A 15,918-nucleotide genomic window follows, 5' to 3' on the forward strand; every position below is an offset into this window, starting at 1 on the left:
TACCGTATTTACAAGAGAATAAGACGACCTTGTAAATATGACCCTCCCTGCTTTTTTTTTGTTAAGAGGCTTTGAGAAAAAATTATTTTTGACATATTCCAACTAATTAAAATAATAAACTATTTTACTGACAAAGTATGTGCCTAAAAAATTAACATCATATCTCTTCTAAATTTATGCCATTTATAGATTGTCTACATTTTGATAACGTAAGGAGAAATAAAATAAATGAAACAAAATGGTCTACATTAATTTGTGGACCAATTTCTTTTCTACCTTTTTTGCTTATGAACCACGTTGTCAGTGGTATCACTATTTTTAATCATCATCCTAATAGCACAGCTGTGAAATTTATACCGTCATTGTCACAAATATTTGTCTGTTTCTTCTGAACATGTTGCAATTTCTCAGGCTGTGTTTACCTTGGGACCTAATAACACAGCTGTTTTTATCTGAAAACATACTGGATTTCACTTCTATAGTGATGTGAAAATGTTACATTGGCCCTTGCTTCCCAACATATGGTCTGCCCACTGCTCTCTCATTGACTGCGTAGAATCAGCAACTGATGTGCTCTTTTGTTCCCATCATACGTCACAGTGAGTGTCACCAACATTACAGCACAAAACACGTGAGAAGGTCATGGGCTCCTATCTAGACTTTTGCCACCTCCTCCAGAAATCAATACTATTCTGGAGTATTTACCCATTTTAAAGTCAATTCAATTCCAACTACAAATGGATTCAGACACACTACAGTTTAAATGTGGTAGGTGTTCCAAAAAGCCAAAGTATGGGCTATAGATTCCCTTAGTTGGCAATGTGATAAAACTTCCTGCTCACTCACAAACCCCCTCCCAGCACTCACCAAGTCCTCAGCCAAGTTTGTATCACTGCTCACCTTCCAACCTTTCCGTAGTACCATGTTCGAACAACTGTATAACGTGGACTGCAATATCTTCTAGGGTGGAAGCCATATGTAACAACAGGAACTAATACATGAATAAAATATTGCAATTATGATTCAGCCCAGTTCTCAAACTTTTGCTGTCCTGTTATCAACTGACAGCTGTTTCTATTAACCCCACGATGGATTTTGGAGCTGTAATTTATTCTCGAGACAACAATGATAGTCACTTTAATATTCTCATTTCATTCTGGATTTATTTTCCTTCTTGTTTCATCTGAATGTCACCATCATGTTGTAAAGCTGATTAAAAGCTGGTAACATTTCTATCTGGTACTCTACTATGTAAAAAGTGACCAAATTTCTCATTTGTGACCCACTTAGTAAATAATTTAATTGGATAGATAGAAAATCTCCTCACCAAATGGCGGCAGAACACACACATAAAAGATGGTTGTAATTGGCATGCTTTCGGAGCCTGTGGCTCCTTCTGCCTCAACTAGGGGCCACTGGCTCTGAAAGCTTACCAATTACAACTGTCTTATGTGTGTGTTCTGCCGCCACTTGGTGAGCAGATTTTTTTGTCTATTAAATTAAATAATTTTGTCAATAATTGATTGTTTTAGTTATTATATTAGCCCACTTAGTAAACAGTTTCAGTCTCTCACAATCAAAGAAATAATGATCTGTGTTCAGAATCAAGATATGTTTTTGGAGGACAACATTAATATTTGTTCACAGTATCCATACATGTAAGAGAAGTGTTGTTGCAAACCTGTTCAAATACAATAAGAGTTTGTAAGATGAAAGAATTTAGTGCTATTTCCTCCTGGGTTTTACAAAATTGTCAAATTTTAAGCAGAGCAATAGACTGTTATGACAGCTAATTCATAGTTACTCATATATCCTTTGCACTACTGCTACGACTCAGCTGTCATGTGATTGTTCGAGCAACACATTGATGCTGTATTGAGAGTTTCAGCATATCAAGAAGTCTCAAGCCTATTCGAGCACGAGCATTGTTTGCTAAACCCTACCCTTTGGAATTCCTAAAAATAAATTTGTACAAAATCTCAATAACCATAGTTTCATCTGTGAAAGTAACACAACCCCTATATTCATCTTTAACCAACATAAAAATGTTAACCTTAGCAGCAATAGTTTAATCTGTGAATATAAGACCACCCTGTATTTTTCGAATGACGAATCTGAGAAAAAAACTCGTCTTATAATTGGGTAAATATGGTAGGTATGTACATGTAGCCTTCTTTAATTCTGCTGTATGGTATAAACTTGGCGACTTCAATATCCTGTTCCCCTCCTTCTTTCAGCAGTAGTACTGCATCATAGAACAAACACAAGAGTCTGTAAATGAACAAGATATTTTTGGTCCATATGATGTTTCTCTCCATGCAAGTGTACAGTGTCCAAAACACAAGTATTTTAAACATCTTAAAGGGTTTGGTATATAAAGTAATACAATCAAGCTGATAAACACTTCTTTTATGTACTTTGATATGATGTGTGCATTGAAAGTCAATAGAAACACTGCCATTTTCTGCAGTTAACTGCTTATTTCATTGTATGTTTTGCATTGGTGACAGCAAAATTATTGTTCATTTTATATAAATATGTTCATAAACTTAAATGAGAATATCATAGCTGAACATAATTGAAAAATTGGGACTTCAATAAAAAAAAAACACAAAGTTAAGCATTCTATTTATCTTGAGTATTACAAAATTGAGATCAAATCAAACACAACAACATATAATAAGCCTATTTACAAATAAATACATTAATGCAAAAGCATTTGAATAATAAATTATGACACTTTCTTAGTGTTGACTAGACTGGTAAAAATTATGGCATAAATAATGCCACTGAAACTGTAGAAATCATTCAGCTGCAAAGTGTAACTTATGGTGCAATGTCTTACTTTTTAGTAGGTGTTTCTAACACTTCATATTTTAAGGCAAAGTGGCACTCAATGACAAATAAAATATTTGGAAAGCCTCAGAAGAACATAAAAAATTGTTCATATTTACAATTTTTTTCATAGTTGTGGGCACTTTGATGAAGTTTATTTGGGTACAAGCCCCCGGGCTTTTGGGAACACAGCACCAGAAACTGTAACATTCGTTGCTTGGTCCAATGCAGTCTTCAAGAATCTCCCTCTGCAAATAAAGAAAAAGAATCAACTCTAGAAACAAGTAAAATTTACTGTGGTTCTTGATTTACAGCTGTTTACTTAATCTTTTCTTGGACCTGTACAGGATTTCATGATGTGACCACAAAATTAATGGCCATAACTTAGCAGTGTAACACAGAACAAGTAGGCAATTAACATTCATTTTGTTAGTAAGTACTTCATGATATGAGGGAAGCATATAATGTGTAATGTGTGGTGTACTTCATTAAGCACAATGTAGTCCTTTGAAAGCAACAATTCTCACCTACACTGTGGTTTAAAATTAATCCATGAACAAAGCTAACCATACGTGGAAGTCTGTACTACAAAAAAACAATTGTCATTCACATATTGTTTGTATCAAAAGGACAAAATACTAATGCGTTTGCGGATATTCTTCCCAAATGTACTGCAACATGTGTGAAAGCTTTGGTTTGCCTAACAATTAGTAGTTCAATCATTTACGTAACAGTTTATAAAACTGCAAGCATAAATCATTTTGAGTAGATATGTTAGCACTTCTTGCTCCCTTTTCATGGAAGACAGCTCAAGCTTTCAATTCAGATTCACAATCTTGAACTCTCACTAATAGGGGAATTTTATTCAAAATGTTCATACTCTCTCTTCGTATCTCAGCAATTATAGAGTTTTTCACACCTCTAACTCAGCCTTGACTCTGGCAGGGTTTGTCTTTTCCACGCAAAACATAAACTAGAACTTTACAGTAAAAATGTCCTATGTCAGAAAGCATGATGCAGATTTGCCACTTTGTACCTATTGGATGGATACATTAACTGAAAACTTGGTAAAAGAGAGAGAGAGAAGTATAAGATATTTCATACAGTTTAATGACACATGCAGGAGATGCAATTAGATTCAGGACTTAACACAGCAAAGTCAATAGTATTAAGCCTGAAATGAAAAAGAAAGGACATACAAAGAATAAAGTAGCAAATCATTATATACTCAACTACGTCACTGTGAATAATCTCCAAGGAAAGTGCTAATACCTGGAAAACTTAACACCACACTGGTGTGATAGCCTTCATGAGGAAAGAACATTGTTAACAATTATTGTGTTAGGACTAATGGTTTTCTCAATGACCAGTAAATTAATTGCAGTGAACATCACTCTCTTTCAGTAGAAAATCCATTTACCTGCAAGGGAACCACCCAGCCAGGATCAACACCCCACAACAGATTATGTGCTTGCATGGTTAGGAGTAAAGAGAAAGTAAACAAGCTAATGGATGGGAATGTGGAAAAGTCGAAGCTTGAGATCATCAGTACAAGTAAATACAAGAATATCATCATAGTTAGTATCAATGGACCAGATTCGTTCAACACTTGGGTACCTTGACTCATTCATCTATTCAGCACTGGAGTTTGAGCTCAGGAAAAGAGTATAAACAGTGATTTGGCACATAAAATTAATTCCAGGCAAAACCAAGATTTTATAAAAACTCTGAAGTCAGCCCAGGATACCACAATAACTAAGCATTAAGAAAGACATCAAAGAGTGCAAAAGACTGCCACAAACAGAAAAACATACATTACAGTCTTGCTTTGCAGTTGTGTGGCCAGGACATTGATAGCAGGATCAGTATAACCCTGGCTGTGGAGATCAGAAAATTACAGGAAGAAGTACAGGAAAATTATAGGAGACAGAATACACGGTGAACTCAGGTAGGCATCCTCTGAAGAAGACCAGAAAAGGACAATAATTAAAATGGTCTGGGGCATGTGCAATGATGCCAAAAGACTATTTCAAAATTAATAAAAGAACTGACGGAGGCAGAACAAATGAGCACTAATTTACGTTAACGTGCGCAGTTTGAAACTCAGAGAAAAGCACCATGGGACAGGCAAACATTTCCTGTTTTTGGCACCACTTGTCCTTCCCTGGCTCATAAAATAAATTCCAAACAAAACGAAGATTTTAAGTAAACCGTAAGTCAGTCCAGGATACCACAATAACTAAGCATTACAGTTACAATGAGCTAAGGATGAATACTATTAGATTACTTAGCAAAACATTATAACTTGGAAACATTTATCTAATTTTGACAAAAAATTTACTATTATATACTGAGCAGTCAAACTGATCAAGCATATAATTAGACACACAAAGTTGAAACTGCATGATGTTCAAAGACTGTCACAGGAGCAAAACTCAAGAATTGAGCAAAAATTTGAAAACTTGTACGCAACAGACAGATTGGCTACCACACAAAATGAAAGTGTGTTTAGTACACACAGACACAAAAAATTTTACATTTGCCTTGAATATTAATTTAAATAACAAAGAAATTTCAAATACTTACCTGACTTTAGCAGATCTAGTGTGTTTATCTTTGCGGGCAGTTTTGGTTTTTGTTGAATAATGGTAATTTATACTTGAAGCATCAAATTCAAGATCCCCTTCGTCTCGCAGTGCTTCTTCAAGCAATGCTTGAATTTTTGGTGCAACTACTGGCCCTTGATAATCACTTGTAGTTCTAGTGTGTGATTCGATGTCCAAACTTAAAATATTTTCACCCTAGAAAGAACACAAGGAATGATCAAACAAGGCAGTGGGAATAAATGTCAACTGTAAGGTCATAGCCAAAGGCAAGCAAAACACCCCAATACTCATGGTACTTCTTCTTCTTCTTCTTCTTATTTCATTAGTGAACACACATATGAAAGCGGTTTGGATGGTGAAGGAAGGAAAGAAGATTAGGGGCCACCAATAAGGTCATTACAAATGAATTTGATGATGATACCTGTTTTCAATATGCACTGTTCATAAAATTCTGTAGCAATGTTAAGGAAAATAAAATACATATGAAATTTGCGGATAAAGTGAGACTAGGTAAAGAGGTTTCAAAGATTCAAGAAACAGTCATACACATTTGACGCCATCCCTCACTGCCATTTAGTGAAAAAAATTATGAGCTTACTGAGTATCAGACCAGATTTGTGAGCGGATTCAAGACTCACTTGCAGACAGAACTTAACGTGTTGCTCTTAATGGAACAATATTGACAGATGTGAAGGTAATTTCTGGAGCACCCAAGGAAGTGTGATAGGATCCTTACTGTTTACAATGTATATAAATTTATTTATTTAGCTCCTGTATTATCACATTCATGATATTGTACTTGTCAAAGTACAGAACAGTATAAAATATTACACATTTACATCAGGTACAAAATCTTATCATTGGTATCAACACATCTTTATAACAAAAACATTATTCTGCTTACATACATACAGATAGAAGGAAATCTTGCATAAACCCCTTGGTTGATTTTACTAAAACTATCAAATACCAGTACTTTAGTTTACTAGGCATAGTAACATACAGCACAAAAGCTAGCTGCATAATTACATATATACATGGATGAAAGAAGTTTGGTTTTATCTAAGTATAGTTGATAATTATGAATTTTTGTTTAGAGTTATGAAGTAGACCTACAGATATGAGCAAAATTCCAGGTATTAGTTAATGCTCTAGAAGCTGTTATTTATTAGTAGATTTTTTAGTTCTTTTTTGACTGTATTACTGTTTGGTATTTTTTTTGATACTATCTGGCAATGCACTGCACAGAATTTTTGGTTAGTAAACAGCACTGTCCTGATATATTGATTTTCTGTGCACATCCCTATGATAGTCATCCCTGTTCCTTGTTTGATAATGGTGGACCTCACTATTCAAAGCTGAAACTTGATGGTTTTTACTGAAGCATGTGCCTTCAAATATAAATATAAATGGTAAGGTCATGATTTTTAATTCCTTAAAGAGACCTCTACATGATGCTCTGTAAGCAACATCACTTACTAATCTTAAAGCTTTCTTTTGGAGTTTAAAAGACTGCTTTGCAAAAGAGGTATTTTCCCCAGAACACTATTCCATACTTTAGTAGACTATGCATGTATATGTAATACGCACTTAACACTGTTTTGGTATTGCAGCAATCTTTAAGCACTCTTAATATGTAACAGTACTTGCTTAATTTTTTGTTAAGCATTTCTACATGTTTTTCCCATCTTAGATGCTCATCCACCCATAAACATAAAATATTTATGTGATTCTTTTGCTAAATTTGGCTATTCGATAATGTGAATTTTACATTAGCCCTATTTTTGTTCCTTATATGGTTGAAGTTCATCCATACAGTTTTCTTGTCATTGACAACTAGACAGTTATCTTTAAACCATATTTCTTCTACTTCTGCTGTTTTGTCGACTTTTGCTGCACCTCATAATCATTTTTCCCTTTTATAATGAAGCTGGTATCATCAGCAAATAATATGGTATCAGATGTGGAAAACTGTTGTGGTAGGTCATTAATAAAAATCAAGAATAACAATGGTCCCAATAATGAGCCCTGGGGCAGCCCATAATTAACTTTTTTATGTTCAGAATGGCACAAATTTCCATCATGAGAAATTTGTACTCTTTTCCCTATCAGTTAAATATGACTTGAACCACTCATAGGAAATACCATCGACACCATAGTTATACAGTTTTAACACCAGTAGTTTATGATTTATAAGATGAAATGCTTTGGATAGGTCTAAAAACAACCCACAGATCAGTTCCTTGCACTCAATAGCTTTGTAAAGCACTCGTCTGGTATAAGACGTTCCCGGGGGAGGGGGGAGGGGAGTCCACTGAGGGCCCAACCGCACAACCACCCTGGGTTTGGTGTGGGGCGGTGGTGGGGTGGGTGGACTGCTGTGGCCTCGGGTTGCGGACCACTGAGGGCTACGGCGGGATGAAGCCTCTTTATTGTTTCTAGGTCTCCGGTTTAATACATACATACATACGTACCCTCCGTCACACACTGTTAACAGGGAACGGGTATCAGTTATTTGTAACAGAAGTACTCTCCATCATTCTCTGATAAGTAATTTACAGAGTTCGATATAGATCTTTAGGTTGTGTATTTGTATAGTTGGCATGTACCACACAGCTCTCAAAATAATTCTTAAATGGCTGATTTTGTAATTTCTATGCTTGTGTGGCACATCCAAAGTGTTGCTCTAAACTTCTGACCAATAGTAGGTAACTGTCAGGAAAACAGCCATATCCATCAATGTTTCAGAAGGAAGTATGCAAATTAAGTACAACTTAAGAGAGCATCTGGAGCAAGGTATGAAATGCAAATAATTAGATAACGAGTTGTAGCATGTGAATGGACTGAACTGATCCTGCTGAATGAGGGTGGTAAATAGACTACTGCAACATAAAATACACGATACTGCTTGCATTACTAAGGAGCCATTTGTGTCCTACATTCAAAGCAAACATCACTAACAGAACTGGTGCCACCAACCAGCCCCCAGCTCCATTTCTATATGTTCATCACGCTAGTGGTCACCCCCATCATCCAGTGGTTAACACTGCTGGATAACAGCACTGAGGTGTGACAAATGTGGGCATGGGCACTAAGCTGTTCAGAGATCACACCTGTTTAATGGGGTATAAATTGAAACAGAATGGCTTAAATAATGATCAGTTCAACTAGTTTCTCTTCACTCGGTTTCACAGTTGTGCAAAACTTTAAAAAGTGCATCATCATTGCCTACAACTGTTAAAATAATTTAATTTTATAAAATATTCTGTTCAATTTTCTCTTATGAAACATCACAGACAACAGATCTCGACACCATGATGCAAAGGTCGATCCTGTGCCACTTTCTGATACACACTGATAGTTGATATAGTACTGTTTGATACCATATTCCCAAAATACCATCACTGACCCCACAACAGAATCTGTTATCACTAAACACAACCTTGCACCATTCATCCCTTCAGTTGCATTTTTCACTATATCATCAGAGGCAGGCTGTTTCATTATAATGAATGACAATAAGCTTGGCAAGTGGCAGTATTGTTCACAAACCACAAAGGATTTTTGATGGTGACACTTTATGTACTAGTTCTCATTTCTTCTTTGGTCACCGCATAATCATCAAAGGCTACTCATCAGATGCAACAGTCTTGGCACGCATGTTTGCTGCTGCTGTCCAAAAGCAGGGAGAGGAACATATTAAATCAAATGGAATAGAAATTGTCTCTGCACACAAAATGGTAGTCATGATTAACTACCACGTGTACGCGGAAAGTAGTAACTGGATTCTTCAACTGGTCAGAAATAACAGAAAATTTCAAAGAATGCTTCGTATCACATCACCCCCACCCTTTTTAGCACCCTATTTATGCCAATGAACAAATCAAAAACTTTATTGAAGCAAGCATGATTGGTACCAAAAGGCAAGCAACAATAACAAGATCATGACAGAATTGCTGAATATGAGATGGGTAGAGCATTATTGTTATAGAGGTCATGTTGTGTATTAAATGACTTAGCTGGTAACATTAAATGCACACTGCCTTTCTACCAATGACTAAATTATGTATGTGGACATGTTACCTGACAATAATTTTAGTAATATCAAGTGAAACCTGGACAGAATACCAACTTAGTGCCAGGATTACCCAAGTTAAAAATAGTGATACTATGGGTCAAGACATGTAGTGGAACAATTACACAGGTTCATCCATAAGTATACAATGACTGGAAATCTTTGACTTACTTATAAGCTACTTGGTAACAGGCATTCCTAAGAAAGAAGATTTTTTTACAAAGCACTTCTAAGGCACATACGGGATACTACTAAAGCTTGCAAATCAAAATCAGGTTTCATGTCAGGGGCCATTGTTTACAGGTGTCACACTTAAAGTTTTGAATGCCAATATCTCTGGAACCACAATATATATTGAAAAATGGCTTTCATGGATATGAATGTACAGCTGGGGCTCACAAAATTAAATACTACAAGACATTCTTAACTGTGTGCAAATATTGGTTTCAAAACCAACTTATTTTCTTTTAGTCAACACCTCATATTATTCCATACACAGTCAATAACATGAGAAACCACAATAATAATGGCGTTGGATGCAACACAATAAGTCAGTGACATTCCAAGAAATTGGAACCCAAAGTTAATGGATGAAATGAATGAAGCGCACTGCTATTGCACTTCCAGTGATGCAAGCGTGACCTGCACGCTGCTCGTCATCGTGTATGCGTTGCACCATCTGCAACAGTTCAACTGTGTGGCAGTCATTAAAGATGTTCAGTGACATGTCCTTTACATGCCATGTACCATTGCGTAATTGATGTACAACTATGCACAAATAGCATATATCCCTCCGTGCAACCCTTTGACAGCTATTAATTTGATTTACTCTGGCCAGTGGTTATCAGTATTTTGTTACTGTTATGATCATTGTGGTGCTGTTGAAAAGTTCAGTAAAGCACGTCCGAGTAAACCGTGTATTTGTTTTCATTGTGGGAGACTGGACATCTGTATGTTTCCTATGTCATGTTCTAACAGTGTACATAGCAATATGTAAGTACACCATGTGTCACATCATAGTAGTATGTCAATCACATTGCAATTACGAGCAATGTGCAGGTCATGCTTGCATCAGAAGAAATGCAATACCGAAGCATTTAGTTCATTTCTCGCGTCAACTTTGCCTTCCAATTTCTTGTGATATAACTGACGTATTGCAATGCAACCAATGCTATACGCAATATAAAAGATACTAGCACTTTGCATAAATCGACACAAAATTCCAGGAAACAATTTTCAGACTGACATCTGAGACTATCCTTCAACCCCTATGTATCACCCATGTAGAGACAATGAAGATAAAACCAACAACAGAACCTGTAGAGGTATTCTTCCCCACTGCAACAGAAAATGGAACAAGAAGTGACACAAAGATTCACCACCATCTGCCATACATTTTACAGCAATTCACAGAAGATGAATGGATTTAAATCGGTGTCTACACACTCCAAACCACTGTGAAGGAGCACTGAGTACTTACCACTGTACTACATTTTAGGCATTCATCCCCTTCCATTTTCATATTGAACATAGGAAGAATGATTGCTTAAATGCTGTGTGTGCACTGTAATTAGTGTAATCTTGTCTGTGATCCCCATGGGAGAGTTAACTGGAGGGTTCTAGTATATTTCTCGGTTCCCCTTTTACACTGATTCTTGAAACTTTGTAAGTTGTTTTTGTAGGATAGTTCGCATCTACCTTCATGTATATACCCACTCAGGCTTTTTGGTTACCCCCGTGATACTCTCCTAAGGATCAGACAAACCTGTGACCATGCATCCTGCTCTTCCTTGTATATGTTCAGTGCCCCATGTCAGTCCTACCTGGTACTGGTTAAACACACTTTAACAATATTCTAAGATAGGTACTTTGTAGACTGACTGCATTTTCCCAGTAGCCTACCAATCAACCAAAGTCTGCCAGCTGCTTTACTTATAACTGGGCTTCTGTGAGCGTTTCATATCCCTAATAAGTTTACATCCAAGTATTTGTGCAGAATGACCTGATTATAATTATGACACACTGATACTGTAGTAATAGGATACTACAATTTTTAAGTGCATAACTTTACACTTTTGAACATTTAAAACAAGCTGTCAGTCTTTGCACTACTTTGAAATCTTACCGAGATCTGTCTATATTTGTGCAGCTTTCTTTCACATAGTACTTCATTACAGATAATTGTATCATCTGCAAAAATTTTGATTACTATTAATATTGTCTGCCAAAGTGAGAAAATCATGAGACGCGTTTCACATGACAGACTTTTTCATAATCCATGCTGGCATGTAGATCAGTCTGTTTTGAGATCCTAATTATGTTTGATCTTACAATATGTTCTACAATTCAGCACCAAATGGATGTCAAAGACATCAGTCAATCTTTTGTGTATCACTTCTGCTACCCTTCTTTTAGATGGGCGTGACCTGTACTTTCTTCCAACTACTGGACATGGTTTTTTGGTTCTAATGATCTACACTCTATTATGGTTAAAAGAGGTAATTAAGACACCAATTCTGTATAAAATCTTATAGGGATTCATTTGGGACCTGTAGTTTTGTTCAATTTTGCGATTTCAGCTGTTTTCAACAAACAAATATCTACATCTTTCATCTTTGTTATGCTGTGATAATTAAACAGTAGCTGAACCCCTGGATTTTAATTTGTAAAGGAAAATTTAAAATTGGAGTTCAGCAATTTTGTTTTTGCTTTGCTACATACAGTTTTGATTTAATGGCATCAATGAGTATCTGGACACTAACTTTGATGCCAGTAAATGCTATGCGTATGATCAGAACCTGCACCCCCACCTCACCCCAGTACGCTTACTGAGGGCCAGGAAAGAGCTGGCTGTTGAATGAGCACAATGTAGGAAGAGAGGTGTGTGTGTGTGTGTGTGTGTGTGTGTGTGTGTGTGTGTGTGTGTGTGTGTTTGTGTGTTGGCGCACCTGCGCAGGCATGTGCATGCATGCTTCTCCTACAGCTTGAGCAAGGAATTTCTTTCTGAAAGCTAGCAAAACAAAATTCTGTACCTTTTGTTTGGGTATCTGTCGACGGCACAGCGCTTCTGCCTTCCGGTGAGTTGTCTCTTTATTCCTAAATAATTCATTATTCTCAACCAGAACTTTCCGCGCATTATCAGAATTTCTTTGAATTTTGCTAGAGGTCTTTTCAAAAGATTCTGCTTGATGGTCATTAAAGCCTTTGCACAGTGGCCTTTTAACTATCAAAATTTATCTCTGTATACCCCCATGGAACATAAAACAATAGAAAATCTAGGATGGAAAAACAAAACATGAAAAGGATAGATTGCTACTGACCACATGACAGAGACATCGTGTTGCCGACAAAGACATTGAAAGAAGATAGCTTGATATTATTTGGCCATCTGACAAAGTCCTTCATCAAATGTACCTGACGGTGTGTGTGTGTGTGTGTGTGTGTGTGTGTGTGTGTGTGTGTGTGTGTTTACATCTGATGAAAGACTTAGTGTGACAGATAAAACATGTCTTGCAAGTTTTTTTTCAGTGTGCCTTTATGCCCTCCACACATCATCTATGTGGTGAGTAGCAATCTGTCCTTTTTGTATTGTTGTTGTACTCCTATGGTTTTCATTTACAGCAACATGTAAAGCAGAAACATATTTTAAGTTTTTTAAAAAGAAGACTATCCATGATTTTATAGAACTGTATATTGAAATTTCCTCATGTTTGGTCTATGTATATCTTCACAAATAAATTGCAGTTAAGCTTGTGTTTACAGATCAAACTGACTGCCTTGCTGTTGTTTTTAATACTATGGATAACTTTGTTCTTTACATTATTTGTTCCTCAGAAAAGGTTTGCTTTTTTATATGAAAGTATTTCTAAGTGTTGCACGCTCTCATATTTTTCTGTGAGCTGTGATGTTGTGTTAATTGGGATTAGTTTGTCTCACTCTATTTGTGAGTGGAACAGGAGGGTAGATGACAAATAGTGATACAAGGTACCCTTCGACATGCCTCTACAGAGGCTTGTGGAGTGTTGATGTAGATGTAGACTGCAGTTCAGCAGATGGGCTGCGGTGAGGGGTTGTATCAGATTGGTTGGGTAGAGGGAGAAAGAGGCAAGAAACAGGAGGAGAGGTTGGGGACCTGTAGCTGGTAGCTCAGAGGGAGGCAGCATGTGTGCAGGATAGGAATGCATGGAACAGTAGCAGGTGCATGGGCTTGCATGCAACATATGGACACTGAAGCCCAAGAGTTGATGCGGGACATGAAGAAAATGCCATGGAAGTGTGGAATGGGAGGGGATGGTAGGACAGAGGAAGGGGAAACAATTGGGTAGAGGGTGTGGATCCTGTGGGTTAATGGAGACTGAGGCCAGCAGCATTAAAGAAGCAAAGGATGTGTTGCAAGGCTCCCATTCACATAATTCAGAAAAGCTGGTGCTTGAGGGAAAGCAGCAGATGGCACCAGTTGTAAAGCAGCCGATGCTGTGCTCAGCAGCATTTTGTGCAACTAGGTGGTCAACTTTGTTTTTGGTCACAGTTCAGTGGTGGTCATTCATTGAGATGGATAGCCGGTTGCTTTTCATGCCCACATAAGATTCTGTGCAGAAATTACAGCAGAGCTGGTATATGACATAGCTGCTTTCACAGGCAGTCCCGTCCTTGATGGGATTGGATAAAGCTTTCTTGGATGTTGACCTCCACTTTCCTGATGGCTCCATCCACACCACTATCCATATTTAGCCTACTAACCAATACCCAACTGTTTCTGCATTTTGGCAGCTTTCACCCCTTACACACACACACACACACACACACACACACACACACACACACACACACACACACACACACACAATAATCACTCCCATATAGCCTGGCCATCTGCAGTGAGGAGAATTCCCTTGCCCAGTATGCTGAAATACATAAACAGGTGTCCAGGGCCATATCCTCACAGTCTCCTGATACTCCAACTACACCAAAGAATCAGCTGCAGTGGAGCACCCAGCACCTGTCTCATCACCCAACTCCACCCCATACTAGAGCACTTGAGTCATGTACTTCACCAGGGCTTTTATTAGCTACCATGATGACCTGTAATGTGGGACCGTCTACACACAACCCTTTCCACCCATCCTAAAGTGGTACTCTGCCACTCCCACTACCAACCCCTTGCCACAGAGGTTATATCCCCGAGGAAAACCAATGTGCAATGCCTGCCCACTTCACCCACAATGCACTCCTACTCCAATCCTGTTGCAGGAGTCCCCAATCCACCTCCACCACCTCCACCACCACCACCACCACCAGCACCACCACCATCTGAAGGGCCACCTGTGAAAGCAGCCATGTCATAAATCAGCTCTGCTGCAATTTATGCACACCATTTTATGTGGGCATGACCACCAATCAGCTGTCTATCAGAATGAATGCCCACCACCGAACTGTGGACTAAATCTGAGATAACCACATAGTGACAACATGCAGCCGAGTTCAATGGCTGCTTTATAACTCCTGCCATCTAGATCCTTCTACCTAGCACCAGCTTTCCTGAACTATGTAGATGGGCATTATCCTGCTTTGTGCACCACATGAACTCACCAGCTGTGGTGCCCGTTTGTCGCATGCCTGTCCCCTGCACCTGCTATCCCTCCCTCCAGCATTCCTATCCTGCACACATGCTAATGTAGGTGCCCAGGTGCGCTTAGGCGTACGTGCTTGGGTGTACTCTAGCTCATTAAAGGAGATCTTTCAAAAGGTAGCAAAGTTTTCAGTCTCTTCTGTGTGCCTGGTGATCACTTGATGCTGCTGCTATTTGGTAAGTGTTTCCTTATTCTGCTGAAATTTTCCTCGCTAATTTTTGACTATGGCCATTATTGTAAGATATTATTTTAATGCTGTTTAGTTTTTCCATTTGGCCACCTGGTTCTAATGAGATTTTATGCACTCTGTTCAGAGAGCTCTGTAGTAAGCCATTTCATGCTTATTTGAGTGATATTAGATTTTACTCATTGTGTCTCCAACGAATGCAACACAAGAAATTACAACTTACACAATAAAGCTTAGTGAACACATTTATTAATTAAAATGAATATACAACTCAGGAAAAGTGGATACTAAATTCATTGTTTTGCACAGGGCAGCTGCAGTGTTCAAATGCAGTCAACATAAAAAATAAGTCTTTAAATGCAGCAATTGGATGACAAAAATTGTCAAAACTCAGGTTGGAGGTACAGCCATGAATGTTGTCCAACTACATATAATTTAAATCAGGCCTGTTCAGGATGTGGCTAGGCAAGCAAGAGCACTCTCACTCACTCGCTCGCAACCTGGGGCCAAGCACTTACAGTAAAATTGGGCAGTCAGATGTAATTAAATAGTGCAGGGAAAGTTTTCAGAGGCATGACCATAGCT

General features: G+C 37.8%; 1 protein-coding gene across 1 annotated transcript in view; it reads right to left on the minus strand.

Moving 5' to 3' along the window:
• Positions 1 to 2,656: 2,656 nt before the first annotated feature.
• Positions 2,657 to 15,918, minus strand: part of LOC124721424 (kinesin-like protein KIF3B) — a 153,247-nt gene continuing 139,985 nt past the window's right edge. Inside the window, exons 15-16 of the mRNA XM_047246399.1 lie at positions 5,422 to 5,636; positions 2,657 to 3,083 (exon numbers count right to left, since the gene is read on the minus strand). Of these exons, the coding sequence (XP_047102355.1) occupies positions 2,990 to 3,083; positions 5,422 to 5,636 (309 nt within the window). The 3' untranslated portion in view covers positions 2,657 to 2,989. The remainder of the gene's footprint in view (positions 3,084 to 5,421; positions 5,637 to 15,918) is intronic.

The sequence above is a fragment of the Schistocerca piceifrons genome, chromosome X, assembly GCF_021461385.2.
Source record: "Schistocerca piceifrons isolate TAMUIC-IGC-003096 chromosome X, iqSchPice1.1, whole genome shotgun sequence".
NCBI lineage: Eukaryota > Metazoa > Arthropoda > Insecta > Orthoptera > Acrididae > Schistocerca > Schistocerca piceifrons.